The sequence below is a fragment of the Vicia villosa genome, unplaced genomic scaffold, assembly GCF_029867415.1.
Source record: "Vicia villosa cultivar HV-30 ecotype Madison, WI unplaced genomic scaffold, Vvil1.0 ctg.000879F_1_1, whole genome shotgun sequence".
NCBI classification, from domain to species: domain Eukaryota; kingdom Viridiplantae; phylum Streptophyta; class Magnoliopsida; order Fabales; family Fabaceae; genus Vicia; species Vicia villosa.
Genome location: NW_026705396.1, coordinates 151,688 through 178,743, shown reverse-complemented (window position 1 = coordinate 178,743; position 27,056 = coordinate 151,688). Strand labels below are relative to the sequence as shown.

General features: G+C 33.5%; 1 protein-coding gene across 1 annotated transcript; it reads right to left on the bottom strand.

Annotated features, from left to right (window-relative positions):
- On the bottom strand, positions 1–24,697 carry LOC131631869 (rRNA biogenesis protein RRP5-like). Its single transcript, XM_058902640.1, has 40 exons — positions 24,409–24,697; positions 24,091–24,293; positions 22,337–22,477; positions 22,058–22,228; positions 19,434–19,521; positions 19,202–19,320; positions 18,980–19,102; positions 18,371–18,442; positions 17,947–18,039; positions 16,984–17,097; positions 16,735–16,857; positions 15,351–15,536; positions 15,139–15,213; positions 14,776–14,912; positions 13,962–14,096; positions 13,433–13,578; positions 13,282–13,347; positions 12,073–12,179; positions 11,846–11,926; positions 11,663–11,737; positions 11,480–11,581; positions 10,498–10,666; positions 10,248–10,396; positions 9,561–9,644; positions 9,363–9,463; positions 8,515–8,653; positions 8,048–8,122; positions 7,623–7,773; positions 6,547–7,171; positions 5,129–5,189; positions 3,596–3,741; positions 3,336–3,519; positions 2,962–3,060; positions 2,335–2,702; positions 2,062–2,238; positions 1,333–1,429; positions 1,093–1,248; positions 783–1,013; positions 624–707; positions 1–534 (listed from the first exon to the last, which is right to left on the bottom strand). The coding sequence occupies exons 1-40, from the start codon at positions 24,575–24,577 to the stop codon at positions 427–429; spliced, it is 5,730 nt and encodes a 1,909-aa protein (XP_058758623.1). The 5' UTR covers positions 24,578–24,697; the 3' UTR covers positions 1–426.
- Between the last annotated feature and the right edge of the window lie 2,359 nt (positions 24,698–27,056).

The window sequence follows — 27,056 nt, the reverse complement described above, 5'->3', positions numbered from 1 at the left end:
TTTTCTATACATTCAATTTTTTTTTTACGGGTACCAGACATTTTCTATTAAAAAAATATACATTTAAAACAAATGCGCGTCCCATACCAGAACAAATGCGGGTACTCATTTTGATTTCATTCATAAAATTAACCGTAATAAAACAAAATCTAATATTACAACATTGTCTAATCTATAAATAATTTAGAATGTTTTCACTATTATAAAAAAAATGGGCAAAAGTCAGGAAAAGAATCTATTAATTTATGTTTTCTGCTCTAATGTTCAAACTCACCCCTAACATGCAACCAAAATTGTCAAGGGCGTGTCTTTCTCTTGCTGTGCACATTTGATGCTTACCTTAAGTTCACATCCATGCATTCTTTGTTATAACCAACTAGATTCAAAAATATGGCAGCAAGCTCCAAATGCAGCAGAAATTTTAAATCAAGCCATAGAACTCTCAACATATTCCATTGCCTTCCTCTTCACAGATTCTATTTGTTCCTCATCACCATGATCCGTCTCATATTTAAGATACTTGTTAAATAAGAACTGCAAATCAAGACAGGAAAATCCCAAATAAGTTTTAACAGAATACAATATCAACAAAACCGGTGATATATATAGATATATGCACACACCTTTATTTTTTTAGGTGGGAGGCTCAGACTGATTGCCCTTTCAAAAAGTGCCCGAATTAAGTCCTTGTCTTTAAGTTGAATTTCCTGTCAAGAAAACAAGAATGTTATGATCATTTGTGCAAAAGGAAAACAAAGTAAATACAATGGCAAAATGTGTACTTGATCAAGATAAACACTCCAAAGGTCTGTTCTCTTCGGGTATTCCTGTAGAAGTTTTTCAAACAAAGATCGCCCCCTATCTGGAAGCCCAATCTTGAATTCGAGTTTTGCTGTCTGAGTTATGAACTTGATATGCTTTCGTTGTGGAAGGCTTAACAGAGCACGTTTAACAACAGCAACATCATCATCTTTCTTTTGCAACAAAAGATTTTGTACTCGCCTTAGCCAAACCTACAGCCCATTGTAAAGTAAGTTCCATAATACATATACATGCATAGGTACGATATATATTTATAAGTTGAAGTAATACTTTGCAAGAATGCTTGAACTTCTTTGTCATTTTATTTAGAAGTTCATCGGCTAAACTATGCTGCTCAGTCCTCTCAAACATTTCCAAAAGTGCTAGATGAACTTTTTTGGGATCATTGTACTGTATGGCCCTCTGGAATACTTTCATAACAGCCTCCTACACAAACATTTGGAATAATTATACACAAAACAAGAATAGTGGCAAGCAAAAGCTTAAATTACATGTTCTTATTATTATTACCTCCTTAGGGTTTCCATACTTATTTTCCAAATTAAAGTAGGCCTTCCAGATGTTGAACTTCTCATTCTCCTCTCGGATAATTATTGTTCTCAAAGCCCTTCAAATTCAAGAGAGCAGGAGGATAAAGAGTTATTTGATATTCACAAAGATCGAATACTTGTAAGAAGTTAAGGGTAAAAAGAATCTGATGGAACAGGGGAAAAAACTTGTCTTTTCACTTCAAAAGTAAGGAAACACGGTGTATGAAAGAATGCTTAAAAAAAACTGAAAAAAATCAATTAACTTCACTGTCATATGAATAATTACTTCCAAGATCTTCTTAACTGACATGATTTTAATGTTAGAACTTGGTGTACAAGATTACATGCTTAAATAATACAGTTCTCTATTTCTCCAACAGCTGAAGGTTCAATATTCAAACAATAAATGACCAAACCAATGGCAAAAATAAACAAATATACAAAAATCAAGAGCCTTTTTGGCCAAGGATTAGCTTTAGAATGGCATTCAGAGTATGGCCCTCTTTGGCCCCTGACCGTGGTGCTGTTTCTATTATTTTCTGTTGGAGGAAAATCAACTCCTACCTACCCTTTGTTTTACACTTCAGTCTCTCTCTAATTCAATCAAATTCTATACTCAAGAAAGATTGTTTAAATAATACTATAGGTTTTTTCATTTCATAAGATTTAAGCATCCTCCAAACTCAAAATCATGTTCTTTAAGATGTACCTTTCAGCAATTGAGCGGGCTTTCTCAATATCAGCCAAAGAAATCATGAAATCCATGTATTTTATCCAGTTGAAACTGCTATTGGGAGAGCTTCTAACCAGCTTTTCAAACTCATCAGCAGTCCTTGGTACACCCTTCTCCTGTGATTTTTTCTCTTCATTGTCTATTGCTTCCTTCCTGTACAACCATAATTGTGCTATATTTTAAAAACAATAAAAAATGACATAATTTTACAGAACAAAAGAAAAATAAATACAAGCATCATATATCAACCTTTCCTTCTTTGCCTTTTTCTTTTCGTGCCTTATCTGCTTTTCAGTTAGAGCGTCTTTTTTATTTCCACTTTTACTAGTACTATTTGTGTTGTTTTCTTCAAGTTGATCAAAGTCATCAAGGACAACATCAAGTGGGTGAATGTAGGCCCTTTCTTCTGCTTGTGAAAGAATTGGGAGTTGATCAGTTTCATATTCAACTTCTGTATTTAAGGGTCCAAGCAAACTACTATTTGTAGTAGACATAGATTTTATTCCATCTCCATTAGGTTCATTGGACCGTTCATCTAAAGGTATTTGGACAACAGTTTCTCCCATCAAATATGAGTTCTTCATTCCCAAAGAAACCCTGTGTTTTTCTTCATCTACCTGATAACACATATTTGGAAAATGCAAGTAATTAGTAATTTAGGAAGACAATTAAGAATTCAAGATAATGATCCATTAAAAAGATAAAATATTAACAAATTACTGTAATGTTTTAAAAGGGACCATGAAAATACACCAAATAATAACTAATTTGTTCTTTACCAAAGATATATAAGCAACTTGCACTTCAGCAAATAATTTTCCTCTGGTAGAGATGATATAAAGCAGTAAAATATCAAACACCTTGCACTAGAATTACCTTCAATACTATTGCATTTACTTTCTCTCCAGCTCCAAACTTTGCTTCAATGTTCTCAATATGATTATCAGAAATCTCCGAAACATGGCACAATCCAACCTAGGCAATTGAAAAATTCATAATAATCAAGTGAGCTCACTGAATCAAATTCAGATTCGCGAGGCAGATAATCATAATATTACATAAATACAACAGAAGAAGCTGGAAAAACCATTTGATTCATACAAATTCAGAAATAGGTAAAACCATGAAATTAAAGGAATTCACAATGTACATGCTTAGAAAGTTAAAATTTAAAAGTATAGAAAAAAATACAAGTCTTATTTTGATAAAGAAACATGGTTCGCCAATGGCTTCAAAGGATGTAAAGTTACCATGTTTGTGTTGTCAACTGCAATGAATAAACCAAATGATTCAACCCGCTTAATCCTGCCACTTATCACATCTCCAACATGAAATTTACCCAAATCAGAGATCTCAGATTTTGATGTACTGGAAACAGTTGATGTCTTCAATGTAACTTCAACACGATTTGAGAGAGGCTCCACACTTACAACCCTGTTACTTACTTCCTTAGCACATATTATGAATTAGCTCATTAAAAAATGAAGAGAAACAATAGAATGATGGTTACCTGCCAATTACAAGTTTTCCAACAGGAAATTCTTTCACAAGATCTGTAACAAATTGATCGGATAGATTCGATAGAAGAACTCTTGCCTCAATCTTCCGTGAGAGCAAAATGAAGCATCCTTTAGGTGAGACAATTTTAATATAACCCTGTCCAAAATAATACTTGCTTAAATAAATACAAACAATCAAAATTCCATAATTAGATGGGAAAGAAAAAAAATGCAACTAATGCATTTGAGGACCAACGATAAAATTTCAATAAGGCAACCCATCACGGAAGAATCTCTAGTTAAGAGTCTCACATCGGACAATATATGGTCTAAACATGTGCTTATAAGTGGGGGCAATCCTCACCCTACTAGCCGGTTTTGTAGGGATGAGTTAGGCTCAACCACATTTCTTTACAATTTACATGGTATCAGAGTCTCGTTTAAGATCCGGTGGGCCACCTATTATGGTTTCCGCCCGCTATCGGGCCACCCACCATTTATTTTCACGCTCCAATTGTCTAGTCCTGGGCGTGAGGGGGTGTGTTAAGAGTCCCACATCAGACAATATATGGCCTGAACATGTGCTTATAAGTGGGGGCAATCCTCACCCTACTAACCGGTTTTGTATGGATGAATTAGGCTCAACCACATTTATTTACAACTCTTTTCAGGTAAAAATGTTTCATAAATTTACATCCAGACCCCAACAGGACTGGACTTATGATGTATGGACAATTGCAGGTGGCCCAATAGTGAATATCTTACTATACTCCTTATGCCCATGATTTGACAAATGCAGCTACCTCAGTGAAAAAATTATGATAGGCTTCGATACTGTTAAGAGTCTCACATCACATAATATATGGCCTAAACATATATTTATAACGAGGGGCAATCTTCATCTTTCAAACTAGTTTTGTAAGGTTGATTAGGCACAAATACAATTCTAAGATGGTATCAGAGTCTACTTCAAGATTCATTGGACCACTTGCTATCAGATTTCCATTATCGGGTCACTCACCATTTATATCCACAGGTTTCTACTATTGAGCCCAAAAAAGAATATCTTATCACACTCCTCATGCCCATGACTAGACAAATGCAGCTGCCTTAATAAAAATTCTAGGACAGACTTTAATATTGTAAAGAGTCTCACATCAGAAAATATATGGCCTAAACATATGTTTATAAGTGGGGGAAAACATTATCTTTCAAGCTGGTTTTGTTAGGTTGAGTAAGCTCAACTACAATTCTAAAATGGTATCAGAGCTTACTTCAAGATCTACTGGACCACTTGCTATCGGGTAAAAAAAAGATAGAGATGGTATGGCCTATTAAGTTATTACAAGATTCATCATATCAACTATCAGGGAAGTTTTGTAGATTTCCAAAAAGTACGACTGCTTGTTAAAATATGTGACGAATGTGATACTTTATTAACAGTTCAACTCTATCTAACATCCCAGTCTGTACAAACCTCTCATTTTGGCAGCTTTTGCAAAACCGAAACAACAATGGTAACTGAAGAAAAATAAACTATGTACCTTTACAACCATATTAGGGTGAAGATCCTCAATCTTCTCCACACATTTGTCAATAGCACGCCTAAAAATATCAGTAATTAAAATCTTATTAGTAAATAAACCATTGGGTATAACACAAAGACACAATCATACTATTGTATAACACAATCTAGAGGTTATAAATCAGTCAGTTAAATTAAACTACAAATTCAATGCAATTAAAATAAATAAAAAGCATAGACAAAAGAGACAAACTTGAGTCAGGTCAATCCATCTGTACAAAACCGATTTTTTTAGGACATATCACATTCAGAAATGGAAGTAAGAATATTAGAAAATATCTTATTTCTCATAATATATTAACGTGTTGCTTCAATATCTTAAATTTTTCTAAGTTTCAGCTACAAATCACCTACCATTTATATCCACGCACCTAGCCCAATAGTGTTGGACGTGAGGGACTATTTTGAGTTGGGTCAATTCATCTTTACAAAACTGACATTTTCAGGACATCGCATTCGAAGTTGGAAGTTAGAATATTAGAAAATATCTTATTTCTCATAATATATTAATGTTTTGCTTCAATATCTTAAATTTATCTAGGTTTCCGTTATCAAGCCACCACCATTTATATCCACGAACCTAGCACAATAGTGTTGAACGTGAGGACAATGTATGGCATGAAAATATGTTTATAAGTGGAGACAATCCTCATCTTGCAAGCCGGGATTGTAGGGATGAGTTAGGGCTAAATACAAATTTAAGTTTATTTATGTTATGATATAGTATCTTAGTCTATCTCGTAATATCAATTTGTAACTTTAATACGTTAGATTATCTCTTATGATTAGTTTAGGCTAATATTATGGAAGTGCAATTCTTGAAGGCTGGTTGTAATATCCTATCTTTCAAAGGGTATATTTCCAACAAGCTTAAAGCTTACTAATATTTAGCTTGGGGAGGAGTACTAGAATAGTAGAATTTTTCTTATAATACATTTATGTTGTGTTATAAAGAATTGCCCACAACAATGTTATTCACAGGCAACAAAGTCGGACCAAAAGACATGATTGGTTGGCTGAATAAGAATGGGGAATATTGATGTTTCAAATCAGCCCATGGAAAGAAACACCAATAATAATTAAACAGTACAACTTTAATATGGCAAAAACATTTCAGGAAAATTTTCAATTCTTGGAAACTGTTGTGTCAAGTCACAGTGTCACACATGATAAAATATTAAAAACTAGGAAACATTTTAGATATATTAGTTAATAGCAATACGCATTAAGGTTTAAAAATGTGAGTAAAATAGCAACTGTACATAAAGGCCTATGTGTACTACTTGTATATAGATAGATCAAAATAGCAACTGTACATAAAGGCCTATGTGTACTACTTGTATATAGATAGATCAATCAATAAGTATCAGTACTTACATGTTGCTGTGAACCTCTGCTGAATCCTTCAAAGGCCTTAGATTTGAAGAACGTAATGACAAGTCAACATGAACAGTACCCCTGACAGTGTTGCTAACTTCAAGAACTACAGATTTGACAAACTGCCCTTCATGATATCCAGACAACGGATCAGGCACCCATTCCTCTGTAAGTTCAGTATAATGCACTTTTCCATATGTATGAGGACCAATTTGTACAAGCAGTCCTCCAACACCAGGAAGTATTTTACTAATCCTTCCTCCTAAAATATCTCCTTCATGAATATGTGCTGTCAACTCCTTATTCACAAGGTTAGTTTGTGGCTCTTCATCAGTTCTGAGAAGGAGAGTAGAGAAGGGGCGTAGAACCAACCGCAAGAGCTTCTTCTCCAAGTTGATACTCAGAACATGACCACAAACAGGTTTTCCAACATGATATCGATTTTGGAAATCCTTGAGCTCATTGGGTTCAGTAGAACTGTCAAGAATATGTAGCTGAGCTTTAACATTCCGAGAAACTGCTAACCAGACCCATTCACTTTCGACTTTATATATATAACCAGCCACACATTGCCCAATCTTAAAGTCCAGTTTCTCTGATACATTGTCTCCTATGTCACTGGAACCTGAATTCAAATTGATTTTCATAATGAACAAGTAATACTGTCATGATAAAATTAAAATATTTTGATGATTTTCATTAGTAAAGCAAAGTCAGGAAAGCTAGGACAAACCAAACATAAATGAATACCTAGATGAAGTCCATTCAAGAGTGAGTTCTTTTATCAAACATTTTTATTTTTAAAATTTAACAACCCTTATTACAACCCTTGTTTCTAATGAACATATATTTTAACAACCCTTGCTTGTAATGAACATATAATTTGTCAATATATAATTAGAATAAAAAATTTAACAGTAAAAATAACTCTGAATGTGAACAATCCATAGCTACAAACTTATTAAACATATTACCGATCTACACCATTCACCAGTCTCTCTGTACATGCATTTCAACGCATATATTACGAGTATTTAAATCATTAAAATCTTGCTCGAGCTAGTAGTGCCCTTTACCTGTAACCATTTCAGGTCTGACTGAAAGCTCCCACCGTGATCCATTTCTACTGCTATCAGCCTCATTAGGCTTTGAAACTATTCTTGCCGTCACTGTTTGCCCAATTTTGTAGCCAGAAAATGGATTTTCCAAATCATTTGCATCGTGTACCTGTCGATAAGTAGGTACCAAATTATTGAGGAACATATTAAAATAGTTAAATGGCCAAAATAAAAGAGAAGCATTGCTGCATTATTAAGGTTGCGGCCATGTGGCCTTGGTCACAACTTCCTGCTCCAGAAAAAGCACGGGATACCAGAGTAACGCCGCATATATCTTACACACTCAAAGCCACAAAACAACAGAGCCTGCTCATTTTATACATCAAATCTACAATTTAAAATGCTAGCTCAAATATTGGCCCCAGTAAATGCAGTAGAGTTACCTCTGTTATGTGAACCCTGCCGTGTAAGCCAAATCCAAACTTCAGTTTCAGCTCAAAAGTTTTTATTTCAGTAATCTGGACAAACTCAAGAATAAAATCCATGGAACAAGATCAATAGTGCATAATAATTTTCAGATGTGCGTTCTCATAAAAACTATTATATCCATTAGACTAAAGAAAAAATATAGATTGAAATTAATCATAATCAGGAGACATTTTATTAGCTTAAAGAAAAAAGCAGCAGGGAGAAACCTTGCATGTTCAACAATGTTACATTCTTAAAAAACAAACAATAAATAAAAAAATATAGATTGAAATTAATCATAGTTCTAAATGGCCTTGCTTGTTCCAATAAATAAACCTTACATGTTACATGTACTTAAGACCTTCTAATAAATAAAAACTCACATAACAATCAACATAGATATACATATACATAATAAAATGTACCATATAAACCCACATACCTCTGCCTCAACCAGTGATCCCACTTTATAGCTAGACTTGGTTCTTTTAGAACTAGATGTCCCTTTGGCCTCATTCAGATGTAAAAGTAACCTTCCTGATGTTTCAGGGCTTGGAAGAGCCATAACAGTTGCAACAATACTGACCAAATAAAACACGGTGTGTAAGTCAAATGTGATGCAATGACTTGTGGAAAACAAGGCCACTATAAATTTTTTAAAACAAATTATCTTCTTCAAAATAAAAATAATATTTATTACAAGAAAAAGAAGTAAAAAGTATAATTCAGAAACACGAAATATCTGCCAACAATGTTCAAAAAGCATAAACATCATGTTCAGTAACCTATGAAACACAATAAAATAAATGGCTGTATATTTTGCTACGAAATAAGAAAAAATTGAGATATTTATCAAGGTAAATAAATTTGACCTTCATACAAATGAAAACAGATTACAAATAAACAAATCAAGCTCATAACTCCAAAACAAGACTTTGTTGGTCAACGAAAACATGAAATATGAAATAAACTAAAAATAAGGAGCATTTCCTTGTAACAAAAACAGGAATTCCAATAAAAAATCTTTCCCAAAAGGAAAATATAACAAGTCAATACAATCAACTCTATAACATACTAAAGGAAGAATTCTAGTTTAACGAAGGTATCATGTAGATGGCACAGGTCTGGCAGCTCCCAGGTAGCAGCTGTTCTACAGAGTGGCATTAATGAACATTGGCATTCTTTGACACCATATTACTTAGACCCAACCTTTGAGTAAAGGTTTGGCGATATGAGATGAAATAAATGTGATAAGGAGGGAAAATACTGATAAGTTAATTTTTTGTTCACCTCTGTCCATTTAGGTATTGTTTCCGCGGAAATCTTTGAGTATTATAGTCAGATAATTGTGCATATCCTAGGGTGTAATTATTCTCAGGAATAGATACAACCTGCATCACAGACAAGAAGGTAAAAAAAAAATGTTAAATATGTGTAAGAAAATGTTTTACCAACAGGTGGCTAAATTGAAGAGATATGAACACTTGCCAAGTAGTTCTCTTTCACAATTTCCACTGCTGCATTCACTGTCTGATGCAACACCAAGTCCTTCAGAGCATCCCTTTGACGTTTCTGGAACCAAGATATGATATTGATTTGGTCAAAATGGTTCAAGAATGAAAGCTGGAGTAAGCGGAATTCACAATGCCATCCCCTTCTTAAAACAAGAATGAATGCCCGGAATAAATCCTTAATCATAACAAAAGGCCATCCTTCTTAAGAGAAGAGTGAATGCCAGAAATAAATCCTTAACCATAACATAATCAAATTTCCAATTTTTTGCTTTCATTAAAAAATAACAGTTTCTTAGAGTGGAGAATAAAAGATTGAAATAAGATAATACCCAACAGTTAATTCCTTAACTACTAAATTTAAAGCTACTGCACATAGATTAAAAATAATAAATAAATTTGTAGTCCAACTAAAATATCTTTATTTAGTTTACTACAATCAGCAATTGACTGCATTACAGATTTTTTAGGGTATACTTGGAAAAAAACAGTAATTAAATAGAAACCTAAAACATAAATAGTTATTAAACAAATAATAAAGGCTAAAACTGTAAAGCAGCACCAGTTAGGAAATGTAGGATGTAATTAAAAATGCAGCTGCATGGCATATAATCTGTGTGTGTGTGTGTGTTTTTGTGTGCCATGCAGGAAACAAATGATCAACCTTTTTCTTGGTAAGACTCTTGGAACTTCTATCTCTAGATATATTAATGAACTCGGGTTTTAGAGTTAAATCAACAAGCCGCTCTGCCTTTGCGAAATCAAGAACAAACGCTTCCACTAGAGAGCCTTTCTCCACAACAGTTCCACCTACTGAGGGGTCATGTCACAATGAGAATTAATACTTGCACTTGAGTAAGTATCATCCCAATATATTTATTAATAGTTAAATAACACATGAAGAGAGAACTTACACTGGTAATTAGTAATAAAACCAAAAACATCGTTGTACTTCTCAAAGCAAACAACAATTCCAACATCCTTAATTTCCTCAACTCTCCCTTCAGTAACTGTGCCAATGTTGAATTTTTCATCCCATTTCAAATCAGATTCACTGGAGTTCTTGTATTGCAACTTAGCAATCTAGATTCAAAGATTCACAGAAGAGAATTAATAGAGGATAATAGGAGGGTACCAAATAACAAAATATACACGCAGGAATGATAAAAACTCATAAATGTTCTTCTACATTAAATAATATAATTATGTTTCTTGCAGCCATAAGAAAAATTGCCAGAATTTGCCAAAATTCAATGGGGTTTGTTGGATGATTAAAAGGGTAACAATAAAAATCTACAGATCTGGATTTGTAATGCTGGATATACATCACCTTTCAAAAATACCATATAAAAATAGGTGGTATAACCAGATGATAACTTCAATCCTTTATCTAATTGCTGAACAAAGTAATCCCTAGACAATTTTCTAATTAGAATAAATGAACCAAATGAAAGCAAAATATCAAGGAATTGGACCGGTCAGAAAATGATTAAACCAACAATGTGCTAACACATTTACATGGCATATAATGCTCATCCTAGAGGCCTGTCCTTTTGATTGTTTACAAATAGTACAAGGATAGATTTACCCGTGTCACATGTGCATACATCCAATATTTATAGACATAAACAAACGAGGAGTGCTAGGAACACTCTCTTTTAACACTCTCTCCAATACTCACTCTCTTATTGGATGAAACACATGTGGGTCCCTCACTTGGAAAATGGATCCCACATAAAGTGGTAGGACTCACATGTGTTTCAACCAATAAAAAAGCAAGAGGTAGAGAGAGTGTTGAAAAGAGAGTGTTGCTAGCATTCCTCTAAACAAAATAAGTAGAAGGATGAAAATTAGACTATCAATAACATCATATAGATATTTGATAATTGTCCATACCTTTTCATCCATAAGAAAGTACTCGTTAATAAATGATGCATCTGCTGAAGAACAAGATGTCTGCTTTAGAGAGACTGTTACTCTGCTAGTTTCACCGTTAATCTGTCAGGGAAAAATGAGTTTAAATTTTTGTTTCAACCTGAACAATGCAATGACAAATTTACAAGCTGAAAATATACTAACATTGGATACATTACAGCGAACTGATTGCCCAATGAAATAGGCTTCCAAAATATTGGTTTTCTGGTCATCTGCAGCCTATTCAAGAGTATGATTATACCAAATTAAATAATATGCCTAACATGAAGCAAGATAATGTTGAGAGAGAAAGGAGTGAACCACTGATAATATGGAAAAACTGAATACCTTATTTCTCGGAGAAAAGCCAGTTAATTGACCAAGGAAACGAACAAAGCATCCTGTCTCAATTAAATTACATATATAACCCTGTTCCACACATGAATTTAACATCAAAAGAAAAGAATAAAAATACACCAATAGTATCACAGGCAACCAACAAAAATAAATAAAAGGACATATGCTCCATCAATAAAGTACTGGAAGCAGTTCATATGTTTGATGTCATCGCTTACATGTACAACTGAGTTAGGATGCATCTGACTAATCTCTGCAGGAATTTGCTGAGCATATTTGATAAGCGAACTTTTGGCAGACAGAATCATATTGTTCCCCTTAAAATCTACATTTATTAAAACAAGACATTTATATATGACTGGGAAAAGAAAAAGACAATGAGAATAACGAGACGAAACCTTGCAGTTATCAAGGAAATAGAATAAAAAAAATTAGTTTCTGTTTCACACTATGTACATGCATTTCTTAGTGAAACCGGTTCAAATTAAACAGGATAAGATGGAAGAAATAATATTCGGAATCATATGAAGCCTTGACATAAAACACTGATGTCTTGGTTTATTTTTATACTCTAGGTCTAGTACACGAGTTTAGTACAAAAAGGAAGCACATCAATAATTATGATCCCAGTAATGGAATCCAGAGTGAGTGCTACATCAAAAATACTAAAATAGCACTTTTCAGTAAATAATTGCTATGATACCACCCAGATATGTTCAAACTTAAAAAAAAATAAAAGTCAAAACTAAAGACATAATCACCCATTAATACTTATCATCACTTAAAGAAAGAATAAAAGTTGATCAACGATACAAAATAATAACTCTATAACAACAAGCATAGTATTGGAGTATAGCATTGAATAGCAAAGTAATCCTAGCTACTACAAATATTGTAGTAGTCCGAGTCCAAATAGATTGCTCGCGGGTCCCTAACTAACTGTAACTGAGTTAGTTAGTTTAGCATTTCAAGTTTATTTATATGTATGGGGCACTTCTCACATTGTAGATAATGAACATAATTGGAAAATACAAGGCAAAAAAAATAAAGTTTCTAATGCCAATAAAAAGGAAAACCAAACAGGTAATTAATAAAAAAAACACCCCTATTTAACAGCATTGCATATGTATTGCGTTCTTGAATGTATCGGGTAATAAGAGTTAAAATGCATGATGAATAAACTCTACAATGCTATTGAGTGATTGGCATGGTAAAGGTAAATTAAAGGAGATAGCTGTTTGCTGATATGCACGTAATAGAACAACAACTAACAAACAAAATTGTGACAAAGTATCAGGATATGTAAGCAAACATGGAAGGATGGTGTAGAGACAGAAGCGGGATCAATTAACAGTCATTTTTAAATATAGGGTAGAGGGGATTAGAAGCATGCACAATGAGAGCAGACTAGATGTATTTGAATGTACCTAGAACCAGTAGTTGATCAAAATTATACCCAGGTTTCAATACTGACTTCATCAAAGTAGCTTGACCTGCATGTAAGTGGCTACAATTAGTCATTCCATTAAGAGGAAGCAACAATAGGACAGGCTTAATCAAACATAAGGGAATTTTTACCATGATGATCTGCCAGGTGCTCCATAGATATTGTACCCCTGGAGAAACCACTACTATTGATATAAACAACTACAGCATTAGATGTTACTCGGTCAACAATTCCAGAAACAATGCTACCCAGTGTAACCACATCATCTTCAGAAACCCTGTCATAGACAATGGATTAGCATAACTTCTAACAAATGTATAAATCATCTTCAGAAACCCTACCTCAACCCAACTAGTTGTTTCATTTTATTTAACATCTTCAAATATTTGTATAGGATACAGCAAAAACACTAATGAAAGCGATTTTGGTGCTTCCCGTTCCCGGACAAATTTTTGAAAACAATGTTTTAGTTCTAAAAGGAAAAGTGAAAATAGAAATTAAAAAATAGAAACAAAACACTATTATCTCAAACTAATCAACGCCTATACGCCTAAGATATCCAACCATAAAAAGACTTCAAATGAATTATACACTAGAAACTTTAGCAACAATTTAATGGTTCAGGAAACAAGCAAAACAGAAAATAAAAAATAAGCAAACCTTGTTGGCTTTATGATTAAACTAAGGTTGATCCTCCGGGAAGCGGGAATGGAACTAACGACCCGGCATTTTACTACTTGTCCAACATTATACACTGCACCTGGATCACCACCAGCCTCTAGTCCGAGTTCAGATCTGCTCTTAAATCAAAACAATAAATAAGATAGTTCTAGCAAGGTTTGTAAGAATGGAAAGTAGAATCATACATGAAGTGATAATACCAATAATATTTAAATCAACTGTGGAATGTAGTCAAACATGTTACATCATAAAGTCAACAGGTTTTCAAAATGCCAAATAGAAAATGGAGCATAATGCATGCAAAGGATAAAGAAAAACGAGCTAAAACAGATGGAGATTCTTCCACTTTAAAATTGAGTAAACCAAAAATGCAAGAAATTCGCCCCGTTAACCATGGAGAAGAAGAATACTATTGTTATCACTAAAGTAGAAGTACTCAACTTCATACATCATAACAAAAACAATAAATTAGTTTGTCAACATTCCCTCATTACAATATGCTATTTACAGATTACTAAATTGTTTAAGAGGGCAAAACCAACCGCAGAAAATAAGACTTTGCTGCATATTATATTCCAATAACAAACTAATAGTGTGTATAGACACAGAACATCTATACAAAAAACTTAATTTAAACACAGTTGTTAACTTTCCTCCAAGAGAACTAATAAGCAAGCAAAAGTATAGTACTAATTTCAAAAAGTTCGTAATTTAAGCAAACATAAAATATAATTGAGATCATGACATGATTATTAATAGTTAAAGATTGTTTGAACAGACAACTTAGACTTGCCTGGGAGCAAATCCTTGGACCCCATTGTAAAATCGTACATAGCACCCATGATCTTCAATTTTTGTTATCCATCCATGCGTTATCAAACCATCGGTCACATCTACGAACGAGCTAATAATATCTAGTTTTGATTTCACCTGAAAAAATAGCATATATCTGGTTCAATATTTAATATGGAAGTAATATGTGAGAAAAAATAATAATAAATACTCTCAAAAAATATTATTCGATGAGGGCAATGAAGAGAAAGAAAAAAAGCATATTCAAAGATAATTGGAAAAAAATCTTAAAAAATACTCTCATTTATTCACATGTAAAGGATGAATAAACTGGAAAAAAAAGTTAGCAAGTAGAGAAACATACAAGGGTTTTCTTGTGTGTAACTGTAACTCTTTTTGACTTGCATCCAAGCACACGGAACACCAATTCAGCTCCCACCTGTTATACAATCCAGCAAAGACTTCAGTCATGAAGTATCTCAGCAGTCTCATCTCAGACTTGAGACAAAACAAGTCAATGGGCTATACTAACAAAAACCTGACAATTCTAAGATGCACATGTAGCTACAGTATAACCTGGAATTTTTTCCCGGGCTTTGCAATTTCCAATTCAGACATATGTCGAAGAGGACAAAGTGCCTTCACACCACCAGGAATTTGTACAATAGCACCAAAGCTGTCAACTGAAAGAATCTTAGCCTTCACCACCATCCCAGGTTTGACATCAGAATGAGTAAACACTGCCTCTTCTAAAGCACTAGCCTGTATGATGTGAAAAAATAAATATAATGAAACGAAAGCATCCTACAGAGCTATGTAGTCAATGGTGGAGCGCAGGGAGTAGCAGTATAGTGGCTGTGTCGACGTTTAGGGAAACAATACAAGAAATTTATACCATATTCATATAAAAGCTCTTAAACAGAATACACAAAATTAAAGACATGTTCAAAGACAATAATCAAAGTTTAAAGTTACCAATATCCAAGTCCAATATAAATCAAATCAGTTTTAGCCTCGAAAGCTTAAAATAACTCATCTAAGTATAAAAAATTAAAATAAATACAAATGAATTCATAAATGATCTCACTATATGGCCAGCATGATTCCTTCTATTCACAATCGCAGACTAAGAGCCGCTACAGACGCTATTGAAAACAAAGATACTAAGTCTACAATATTCTAGAGGAAATCTCCCTTAACATGATATCCTCACTAAATATTATTATACATAGATACAACAACTAGTTTTCATTTTGTTTATTGTTTTCAAAGTTTGGTATAGAGGGAACAATGACACAAATTTTTTTGTTTCATTTTTCATATGCAAAGTTTTGGAAATAAGATTCAAAATAAAGCAAGGCGACATTTCTCTAATTATGGGTGAAAATGAGAAATGAAAACAAATAATGATTACAGAAACAAAACAAACCATAAGAGCAGAAAATGAATGATGAGGCTGGCAGCAATCAAATATAGGATTATAAAGAAACGTGTTGAAAAAACTAACTTTGAAAAGAAATGATATGGACCAAATTCATTATAGCATATAGAGAGCACTAAAATAACTAGCAGGAGCATCAACATTAACAACTATCTACTTAGATTTCCACAAGAGATTAATATAATATGCAGCTATTTCCAAATGCTTGTGACGATAAAAATAATTCAACCAGCAGTCAAGAGGGGGTATAAAAAGAATGCCTATATTCCATATAATACCAAGCTACTAGAAGTTCAAATGCCTATAAACAAACGAAAAGATAATCATATAAGTTTGATAGTATTTTTAATAGATAATAAAACAGTTGAGCATATACTAAAGGTGGTCGGGCAACAAAAGTGTGTGCAGCAAGTGTAATATTAAAATATAAAAAAAGCTTATGGCAATTATCAATTTATCATCTTTACGAGATTGAATTAAATTAACTTAAATCAAATTAAATGGAAGTACAGTTACAACCTTCAAAACTCCTGTAGCAAGTCCTTCCAAATGCCTTAACCCAAGAATCCGAACACGGACATGATTTCCTTCCTTGTACTTTTTCTCAAGCTTTTGAATTTCTTCTTCAGCAATATCAGATATCTGTCACCAATAAACTCAGTAATTATTCTCATTTGTCCTGACTGGGTAAGGCTTGACTGATATTGTAGACCATTCAAATTTCATATATAAATTTCTGACATTACAAGTTATCCAGAAGCTACATACACTGACAAAAGCTGGAGTTGACTCTGGAATTGATGGAACCTCGAGCAATAGTCCTGATCCTTTATCCACCCTGACAACTTTTGAATTCTCATATATATCTCCAATGTTAACATGCTGCACAACAAAGTTGATTCCTCAAACTAAAACGGCATACATGACTATAAACTTAAGTAAACAGAATACCGCCTTAACTAAATATCCAAAAAACAGTTGTTGAATAGAGTGAGAGAAACCTTAATAAAATAAAAAAGCTTATGTGAAAGAAACTAGCAAACTTAGCAACACAGAACTAAATTACTGCTTATAACAGAGCAGCTAAACCTAACAAAAACCAAGAAAATAAATTTTAACAGACTTTAATCTTACAATGAAAACACCAGTGGAATGTCTTCACACCAGTAAGGTAGAGTGCATTAGTAGACACCAGTAAAATAACAGAATGCAAACTAATTAAATTGTTGGAATTCGGAATTCCTATGTGTATTTGATAATTAAAATCAGAATCTCTGTAAGACACAACAATATTTTACTAGACACCCACTTATCTGAAAGCTCATCCTTTTAGGCTTCCCCGTGACTTAACAGAAAGAGTTGAGACTTTATCGTTAGTACTTGTGTGCAAGGAATTTATGTATTGCATAAACTAGTTCAAGGGATACGACATATTGTTGTAAAAGAGATTTGTGCAAGGAATCTATCAAAAGCATTGGAGAATTTCCTTCAGCTAATAGAATTTAGGTCATATTATTAATTTCTGTTTTTCGCCAACAGGAGTTTCTCCAAATCATATTCAACAACAATCTAACTTCAGAAGCATTAGACACAGGATATGCATAAATTGTAGCCACATTTAATGGTTAGTGGTTACTACTGAGAACAAGAGTAAAAAAGAGGTATCATCTATTTCAAGGGATGAAATATCCCAAACTTAGAGCAGTACCAATTTAAGACAGCCAAACTTACTGAAGGAGGGGCCCTGTTCTGAACAAGATGTGGATTCAGCGTCAAACCAACAGCTCTACTTGATGGATCAATGAATAATATCCGACAAACAACCTAGATAACATGAAAGAAGCTTAAAACATAGAAATGTAACTTTTTAACAAACATAGAAATCAAAACCCACATAATAGCACAAAAGACAGCATCAGCTGAGAAGACATGAACAGTATCTCAAACTCTAAATGTGTGAACATCTGTCAAGGTACAGAAATTAATGCAGAGGTAAAAACAACGCAATCTACATAGTACAGAAATTAAATTGCTAAATAGTACATGAAGAGTTTGAACCAAAAGTATTAAGGTGCATCAAGCAAATAACTAGGACAAGTAGTGAGATAGGATTTCCAACATTGAGTGTGGTGCAGGTTGTTGCATTCAACAGTACCTTCTGAGATTCAATGTACTTATCCTTCCAGCTTGCTGCAGGATATATATTTTGCAAATGAAACAGATCAACCTGCAATTAGAAGACCCAAAAATTAGTCGTGAGCATGTTTGGTTTGCAAGAAGAAATTATTTACTCAAACTGTATAACACAGGTGTATACTTGAAAAAAGAAGAATAGGCTGAAGTAGAGTGGGCTAAGTGGAAACACTGGGTCATGTAAGAAAGAAGGGAGAGTGAGAAATGGTTTCAGGAGAGAGAGAAGGCAGTAACATGGACAGCTACATGTGCTGAGTGAAAAGCAGAAATATGTTATAATGCTAGAATTGAGAATTGAAGATATAGAAATGAAAAAAGAGTGGGGAAAGGCAGGAGGGGAAAACATATTTAAGTAAGGAATATGGTGGGTGGAACTATTCTTTTCACTGTAGAATAATAGCACATCCATGGTTATGTTCTGGAAATCTGGCTATATGTTCTTCTCTAATTTACATTAACAGGGGCTAACTCTGCTTGTAAGGAGCTTGATGTCCCATTTCCTAATATAGTCTCTAGTATTTACAACTTTCTGGTATGAACCCCTACTAATAGAATTGCAGGGAGCACTTACCGTTCCAGTGAAGTATGTGAGAAATGATAACATTACACCATTCTCAAGGATTGACTTCACACGGGCATTAACCATCATTCCTGGAACTAGAAGATCAATTGACATGCCTTTGAGATCCTTCGTCTGTACCAAATGCACAAAGAAAATAACCAATCAAAATGGAAAATGAGAACCATAAAAGAGACACCATTAGACGACATAATTAATAGAAAGAAATCATACCACACTATTGGACATTTTATCAGAGTTGGAACTCAAGTAAACCACTCTATGAGCTTTATCAACACTCTTGACCAATCCCTGCACAAGTTGCCCAATTCTAACTTCTCCATTCCAGCCTTCTGCAAGTATTTAAACAACAAAAAGGAAGAGAAAATCATATACTAAGCCCATGCAAAGCAAGATGAATCAACAACATTTGCAACAGTTCACTGATGTTTAGTTGTAGAGCTACCTTTAGGTAAGAATCCCGTGAAAGAAGGCAAACCAAAATGAAGAATGAAACCATGATCCTCGATGCTTTTCACATATGCAGCAAGGACCTGAATATGCATATATATATATAGTACAACAAATCAAAAATTGCATTTCTCACCAAGTCCTAATGAGACTCAGGCAGCTGAAATGGCATATGAATCATGAGCAACAAATTACATTATTAAATAAATGCATAGCAATTATCATTATGAATAAAAATAGCATAATAGAATGAATAAGTTACGGACAGCAGAGAAGTTTTTATTAATTATGAAAGCTGATTTAGAAGTACAGAATATGTTAGAGCCTTGGACCTCAATACACATAAGTTGCATATTTCCTTACTTAAATTAGCAAAACCGTAGTATAACTGCTTTAAAGGGGTTGTTTTCAGAAAAAAACATCAAACTCATATTTTTCATCCAAAACTTATTTTGTGGAGCAAACAGGAGCACTATAGAGAAGACAACACAATAAGCTATGAATACATAATCTACAATAAATGAATCATGATTTAAGCGCATGCACTGTGTTAAATCCTAGATCCATATAAATTAAAACATTTCCATCAGTATATTAGAGATAAAAATACAGATGGCCTAATCAGAAAAAATATAGGAGTTTTAATATTAGAAACTAGAGTACATCTTGCCTCTAATATACTCAAAAAATATAAGCTGAAGGGCCAGCTGTTTCGTACCAGAGAAAACAGAAACAAAGTTTCAACAATAATAATGCAGCAAGTATGAAAAAGAGGAATCTGTATTTTACTGATTAACTAAAGGGAGATTTACAGATTAGCTCACACCCTAACTGCCTAGAGCTCTCTGCTTCGCTTAGGAAGCTAGTGCCTCCTAACCATAACTGAATTCACAAACTCAAGAATGTCTCTCTCCAATTACAATTCTCTCCTATATCCTGGAATCTGCTAACAGCCTCTAACAACCCTCCATGCCACGTCATTCATTTAGTACCAGCTATTCCCTTCCTACCCCTCCTAGAGTAAACCTTCCATTCTCTAACCCCCTTTCTCTCATCATGCACCAGAGGCTCACATGGACCCACTTCTTTCTCATTGGGCATAACATCAGCATAGGATTTCGCAAATGTCATTGAGAACATTATTAAACATAAAATTTTAATAGCTTTTTTCCTTGGTAGCTATGCCATGATTAACCACAACAACCCAAGTATTATCCCACAAGTTAGAGTCAACTACATGGATCAAACAACGCTTTTAATGCTCTATGATAAATCACATTGATAGCAAAATCATAGACCTCCTCTAAGTATTTCTTAATAAATTCTCCGTAATTTTTCTTGGCTTTCGTCTACTTTTAGTGATTGGGCTACCGTCCATCTGATCAACTCTCATTACTATATAATGTACATGTCTTCTCCACACGTGTCCAAACCACCCAAGTTGATATTTAACCACTTTTCTACAAGTAGATGCTACCCCATCTCTCTAACTTTATCATTACTAGTCCTATATCGTTGAGTATTTCCACTCATACAATTATCATCTCTACTACAAGGTGGTTATTCTTGTCCTGGCTTTTTAGTACAGGGAATGATAATCCTACACTACATTTTACGACTACACCGTATGAAAATACGGTTTGATTCCTTTTATTATGTTTAATAATTATTCTTCACCTTTTCCAATACAAAAAAGCACATATTTGTTGTATTTTAGATGGCGTAAATACTTAGTGTAAGTTATTTAGTGTAAGAATAGCAACCCTCTTTTAGTACACAACGCTCCATTTCATACAACATTATAGGTCTTACTAGGGCTGGCAATGAACCGAACCAACTCGAAAATAATTCAAAATTCGATTCGAAAATTAAATCGTTGAACTAGATTCATGAACCAAATGAGCTGAATATAAGCTAAAAACTAAGTTCGTTAACTAAATGAGTTGAACTTGAACTATACATAATTCGACTCGTTAGGTTCATGAGTCAACTCGATTATATATGAGATAGATTATATATTATATTGTCTTTAAGAGTAGGTTTAAAGATTTGCTCCAAATCTCAGTCCCATATTTTATTTTAGTCTAAAAGCTTTAATGGATAATTTATATTCTCAAGTGAGCAAAATATTTCTACAAATAATTATACAAATAAAATCAACATCGTATAAATTCCAATCTAATACTTTCATGTTATTTTTATTTAAAAAATATTAATTTAAAATGTCAAATATATATACAAAAATAGACTTTAAAATTACTTTTAAGTCCGTGAAAAGTTGAACCTGACGAGATAAACCTAATGAGTTGAACCTAACGAGATAAACCTAATGAGTTGAACCAAGTTGTTCGTGAACTTCTAACGAGTCGAGTTTGAGCTGAAAAAAGTTCGTGATGAACTCGAACTCAACCAATTCTTAATGAGTCAAGTTTGAGCTGGAAAAAAAGTTCGTGATGAACTCGAACTCGATCAATTCTTAACGAGTTGAACTGAACTGAGGCGAGTTTGACTCGAATCGACTCATTTCCAGCCCTAGGTCTTACATTTGTAGAGAGAAAAATACAAGTTAAAAGAATTACAATATACAAATAGTTTGAAACATATATAATAATGACATACCATGCCTTCTTGAACAACATCTAAGTTGAAGTTCTTGTGCAACAATGAAAGACGCAAAGAAAGCCAAACTTTCCTGTGTCCTTTCTCTTTCTTGTCATCGTCCAATCTAAGCACAATGCAAGAAACTAGCTGCCCAACAGAAAATGCACTAGAAAGAAAACTTTCTCCAATCTGATGATACAGAGAGAGAAACAAAGAGGTAAGCTAAAACATATGCATACAAATACAAGAAACAATATTGCAAAGTTAGGCAAATTTACAAAAAAGCTCCTTACACACCTCGGTTTTGTCATTCAAAATAGGATCTAGTGCATCTGAAGCATTAACAATACCACGTAAACCCCCTGGTAAACTAACTACAAGGTCTTTATTATTTACTTCAGCGACAACTCCCCACAGCTTCATTCCAGGAGTTAAATTCTGGCATTCATGAATAAGCAAAAACTTTAAGCATGGCACAATGCACTCAAAGAATCTCAAGGTATGACGTCAATAACCCAAATAAAAACATGAAAATAAATAAGATGACAAGCACTCAAGGTAATGCAAAGCCATTTTAAACATTTTGGCTTGTAAAATTAGGATAAAAGTATTATTTAATGGCTAATTGATTTAGAATAAAATAAATAAGTATACAAACTAAGCACTCAACCATGAAAAGTAAAATCTCTTATTTTCCAAATTCCTAATAGTGATCCCCTGTTTGTATTACAGGTTACTATATTTCAGTATATTTTTGTATTTCTTTGTTATTATTTTATCACACTTAAAACGTACTAATAGGGACATAATTACAGCTTTTGTTTGGATAATCTATAGAACTATATTATCATGAGAATACTGCTTCAGCAATCTAGCATGTATATAATTCATTGTTCCTCTTCTAATTTAATTTTTGTTAAACTTTGAAACATGTATCGAAGAAAAGGAAATAAATAATACACCCAACACACTTATGCTGTGCACTGCAATCTACTTACTGAAACAGTATTCACTTTAAAATGTTCACTGCCAAACAATGAAGCACGGACACGATACGAGTATCGGATACGACACGTATCCGATACGGCGATACGTCACTAATTGAAAAATACATGATACGATACGTTGAAGATACGTATATAAAAACTATAATTAAACATTTAGTTCAATGATAGTTTAAAAAAACCATATTCATAAGACAATTTTTAACATTACTAAATTAGTTAAAAACATTAAATTTAAGATATTGGAATAGTATCAATGTCATCTCTTTCTACATCTCATAGGTAAATAGAGCAGCTTCCAATTCATCAAGGTGTACAAGAAGAAAAAAACTTTGAAATAAAAGAAATTATGCAAGCATCGTGTCATTCTTAGTCAAAAACATCTCATCATAAATATTATTAATAAATAATAATTAATACTGTATGAATTAAATTTTAAATATTACTAGTAATCAACTAATCATAAGAACTTACGTGAATTAAAATCAATTTTGAAAAATGGTAGAATTAATTAGGATATAAACAGAATGACTGGGGAATGAATACTCATTAATAGGGTAATAAAGGATGATTAAAAAGAAGAATTTGTTGAAAAAAATAAAGAGTCACGTATCTAGGAGTATCGGAGACGTATCGCCGCCGTATCGGAAATATTTTAATTTTTTTTTAAATAAATAAATTCGGATACTCCTCCGATACGTATCGGAGCCGTATCGGAGCGTATCGGCGTATCGGGACGTATCGGATACGATTCGGCAGGGTTTTTGAAGTATCCGTGCTTCATTGCTGCCAAACTTTCGCAGTAAAAATATGTTTCCTATCAATTACCCTTTGAAGTGAAAATTTTATTTACAACTGTACTCCCCAGGCACAATTTACACCTACAATTTTCCACAACAAATTTAAAACTATTCTCCCTATAAATTTTTTACCATGCAACACACTGGTCATAAATCAAGTCTTATTAACTAGAAGTTCCTTGCTAAATTTCAAATTTATAAATGTAACCACTAATAACATTCCATCATACAAATCACTAAACATTACCTTGAGAGTAACTCTATTCACACGCCGAGGCAATTTTCCAGTGATACCAGCACCAAAAAGCAAGCCCCAATCACTTTCAGTGTCTTCACTCTTACTAAACACTTTTTTCCCTTTCTTCTTATTCTTCCACAGTTTCTTCGACGGATCCTCATCGCCAAATTTCTCATAATCATTACTACTTCTTTTCACAGAAAATTCTCCACCTAAATCAAACAACAACAACAACAAACAAATTCAAATTCAAATTAAAACTCAATCAAATATAAATAACAAAGATTGAATTGAAATTAACGTAACGATAGAAGGAGCAATGCTTACCTCGGGGAAAATCGGGAACCTCGTCTTCGAGCTGCAAAGCAAGCGATTCTGACTTCCCGGAGGCGCCGTTGTGTTCCCGTTTTGGTTTGGATATTTTCTTAGAAGCTTTATCGATTTTAGGTTTGTCGTTGTTCTTATTCTTCTGCGATTTTTCTGAGCGCGGCGCCATGGTTTTGTTGTTGCTTAGTTCTTACCTTGTTATGGTAACAAGGTGGTTTCGCTTCGTGAGTTGAGGCTGGTTGAAGAAGAAGGGTTTGCAAGGGTTTTAGGTTGGGGAGTGAAGATGAACGTTATGAACCAATTGAGTTGTAAATAATGGGCTAGATTTGTTACGGGCTCGATAATATAGGTCGAAATATTAGAGAACTTTTATTTGCACCCGCTAATTTTACTTATACAAACTTAAAGATAGCTTTCTCATCTAAATAGTTTACTTTGTTTTTCTTTTTAATGTATTGTTCTTCTTTCTAATGTATTTCTTTTAAGGTAACTCCTCATCCCACCCTTGCTATATGGGCGTATCTCTAAAAATTTGAAAATGCTCTTGGATAAATTCGAAGATGCATCTCTAAACGTATCAAGTACCATTTTTGTCAAAATTAGGTTCGGAAATACATCTCCAAAATTATCCTTAGGAAAACGTCGAAGATGTCTCTCCCAAGTCACCTATCTTTTGTCCTTAAAATGTTTCTTAAGGAAATTTGTTTGGAGATGCATCTTCGAATTTTCGTCTGTGTAATTTATCCAACATCAATTTTCAAGTATTGAGGTATTTTCAATCCAACCTAATTTCAATTTAATTAAAAATATCGTTATTTGTTTCAAAAATTAATAAAAACGAATATTATAGAATCACGTAAAGCTTTAATAAAACTAAATGTTATAGAAACTGATTATATTAGTACAACCATTGTTCTCAAAGTCTATTAAAATTAAACAAAATACAATAAAAATATTCTAACGTATATTCTTAATCCTAACGTGTAAGTCGTATAATGTTATGATTGTTTGGCAACACATCAACGGCATGGTCGTCCAATGTCTGGTGATCTTCAAGGAGCTCCTCGTGAGCGGGCCTAGGTGGACGTCCAAGAGTGTCATGTTTCATGTAAGGTTGTGACACTTTATAGAATTATGTCATGTAACCCTATACATCACTAGTACCAAATGATTCTCAAAATTCGCGAGAATGTCATCCAGGTCTCTACGGACATTATGGATAGAAGCAGCTTGGAAGGGTGACTTAGGAATGAACTACATGTACCAAAACTGCCGCATGCACCGCTCAGGCAGATACTTGCACATGATGTTGGTCTCACATGCCAACCATCCAGAGTATAAGTGTGACGCCCCGAATATTTTATGTTATTTTAATTAATGGGTTGTGATTTATTTGATGGTATTGTTGGTGTTTTGATGTTTTGAGCTACTTTTGTGTGGGGTAGTGGCCTTAAGAGTATAAATAGACGTGTTAGGGGTGTGTGAGTAAATGTCTAGAAACAGGGGTGGTAGGAGAATGTTGTTATTGGTATTATTTAAATTAAATGGATTAAATAATGTTAGTAATCATAAAATTAAATGATTATTTAGTTTTGATATTTAATTGTTTCAATAATAATAATAATAATAATAATATATAATAAGAGAAGTTAGGGAATTGGAGGTAGAACCAACCGTACGTAAAAAGAGAAGAGGAAGAGAGTTAGGGCTTGAGGAAGAAGAAGGTAGAGCTCCATTGTTAGAGGTGAAGAAGCTTTGCTATGAATACCAAGGTAAGGGTGAGGTTCTAACTCTATAACGGGTTGCATAATAATGAGGAATGGTAGTGATTAGGTTCCATGATTGTGTGATCTTGAGTTATCACTATATTGCTCTATGGGTTTTACCTATTGATAAATTTTTGATGCATTTTGTGTGTAAATTGGTGAAATTGATGATGTGAATTGAGTTAGATTGATGGATGATGTTAGTGTATAAGTGGTAACAAAAAGTAATTGTTTTGCTCTCAAAATTGGTGTTTTTAGATGGATTGGATTAAGTTTCGTAGCATAAAAATTTGTTTCTTTGACTCTGGTTCAGTGGTAATCCGTAATCGGTTATCGGTATATGCGTACCAGGTTACCACTTGAAAAATAGCATTTCTGGACATTTTAACAAGGTGTAACCGGTTATAGATCTGACGGTAACCGATTAACACGATATTCTTTTAAATAAAAATGGTTTCAGGTTCTAGAAATAAATTTAGTTGGTGTGTAATGAGTTGTTGTGGCATCGGTGTATTATGTCGATGTTTGTAGTTTGGTTAAAACTTTGAAAATTGATAACTTTTGACTCATGTGTCCGTTTGACGCGTCGTTTAAACCTACGAGAAGCTAAAGATATTTGCAGTAATATGATAATAATTTTGGTAACAAAAAAATTATTGTATTGGTCGGAGGCTTGAGTCTTGTGTGTTATAGTTATATGAAGTGTGATGCATATTATTGTGATTTGACGTGATGGTATTGTATGAATGAGGTATGAATGAATTGCATAATACATTGTATGATGATGATGAGGGCCTGTATTGACGTGATATTGGTGAGACAAAATGTTTTTGCATTCTATGTTGTTGCATGTCAATGTCGCATGCATTCATGGTTAGGACT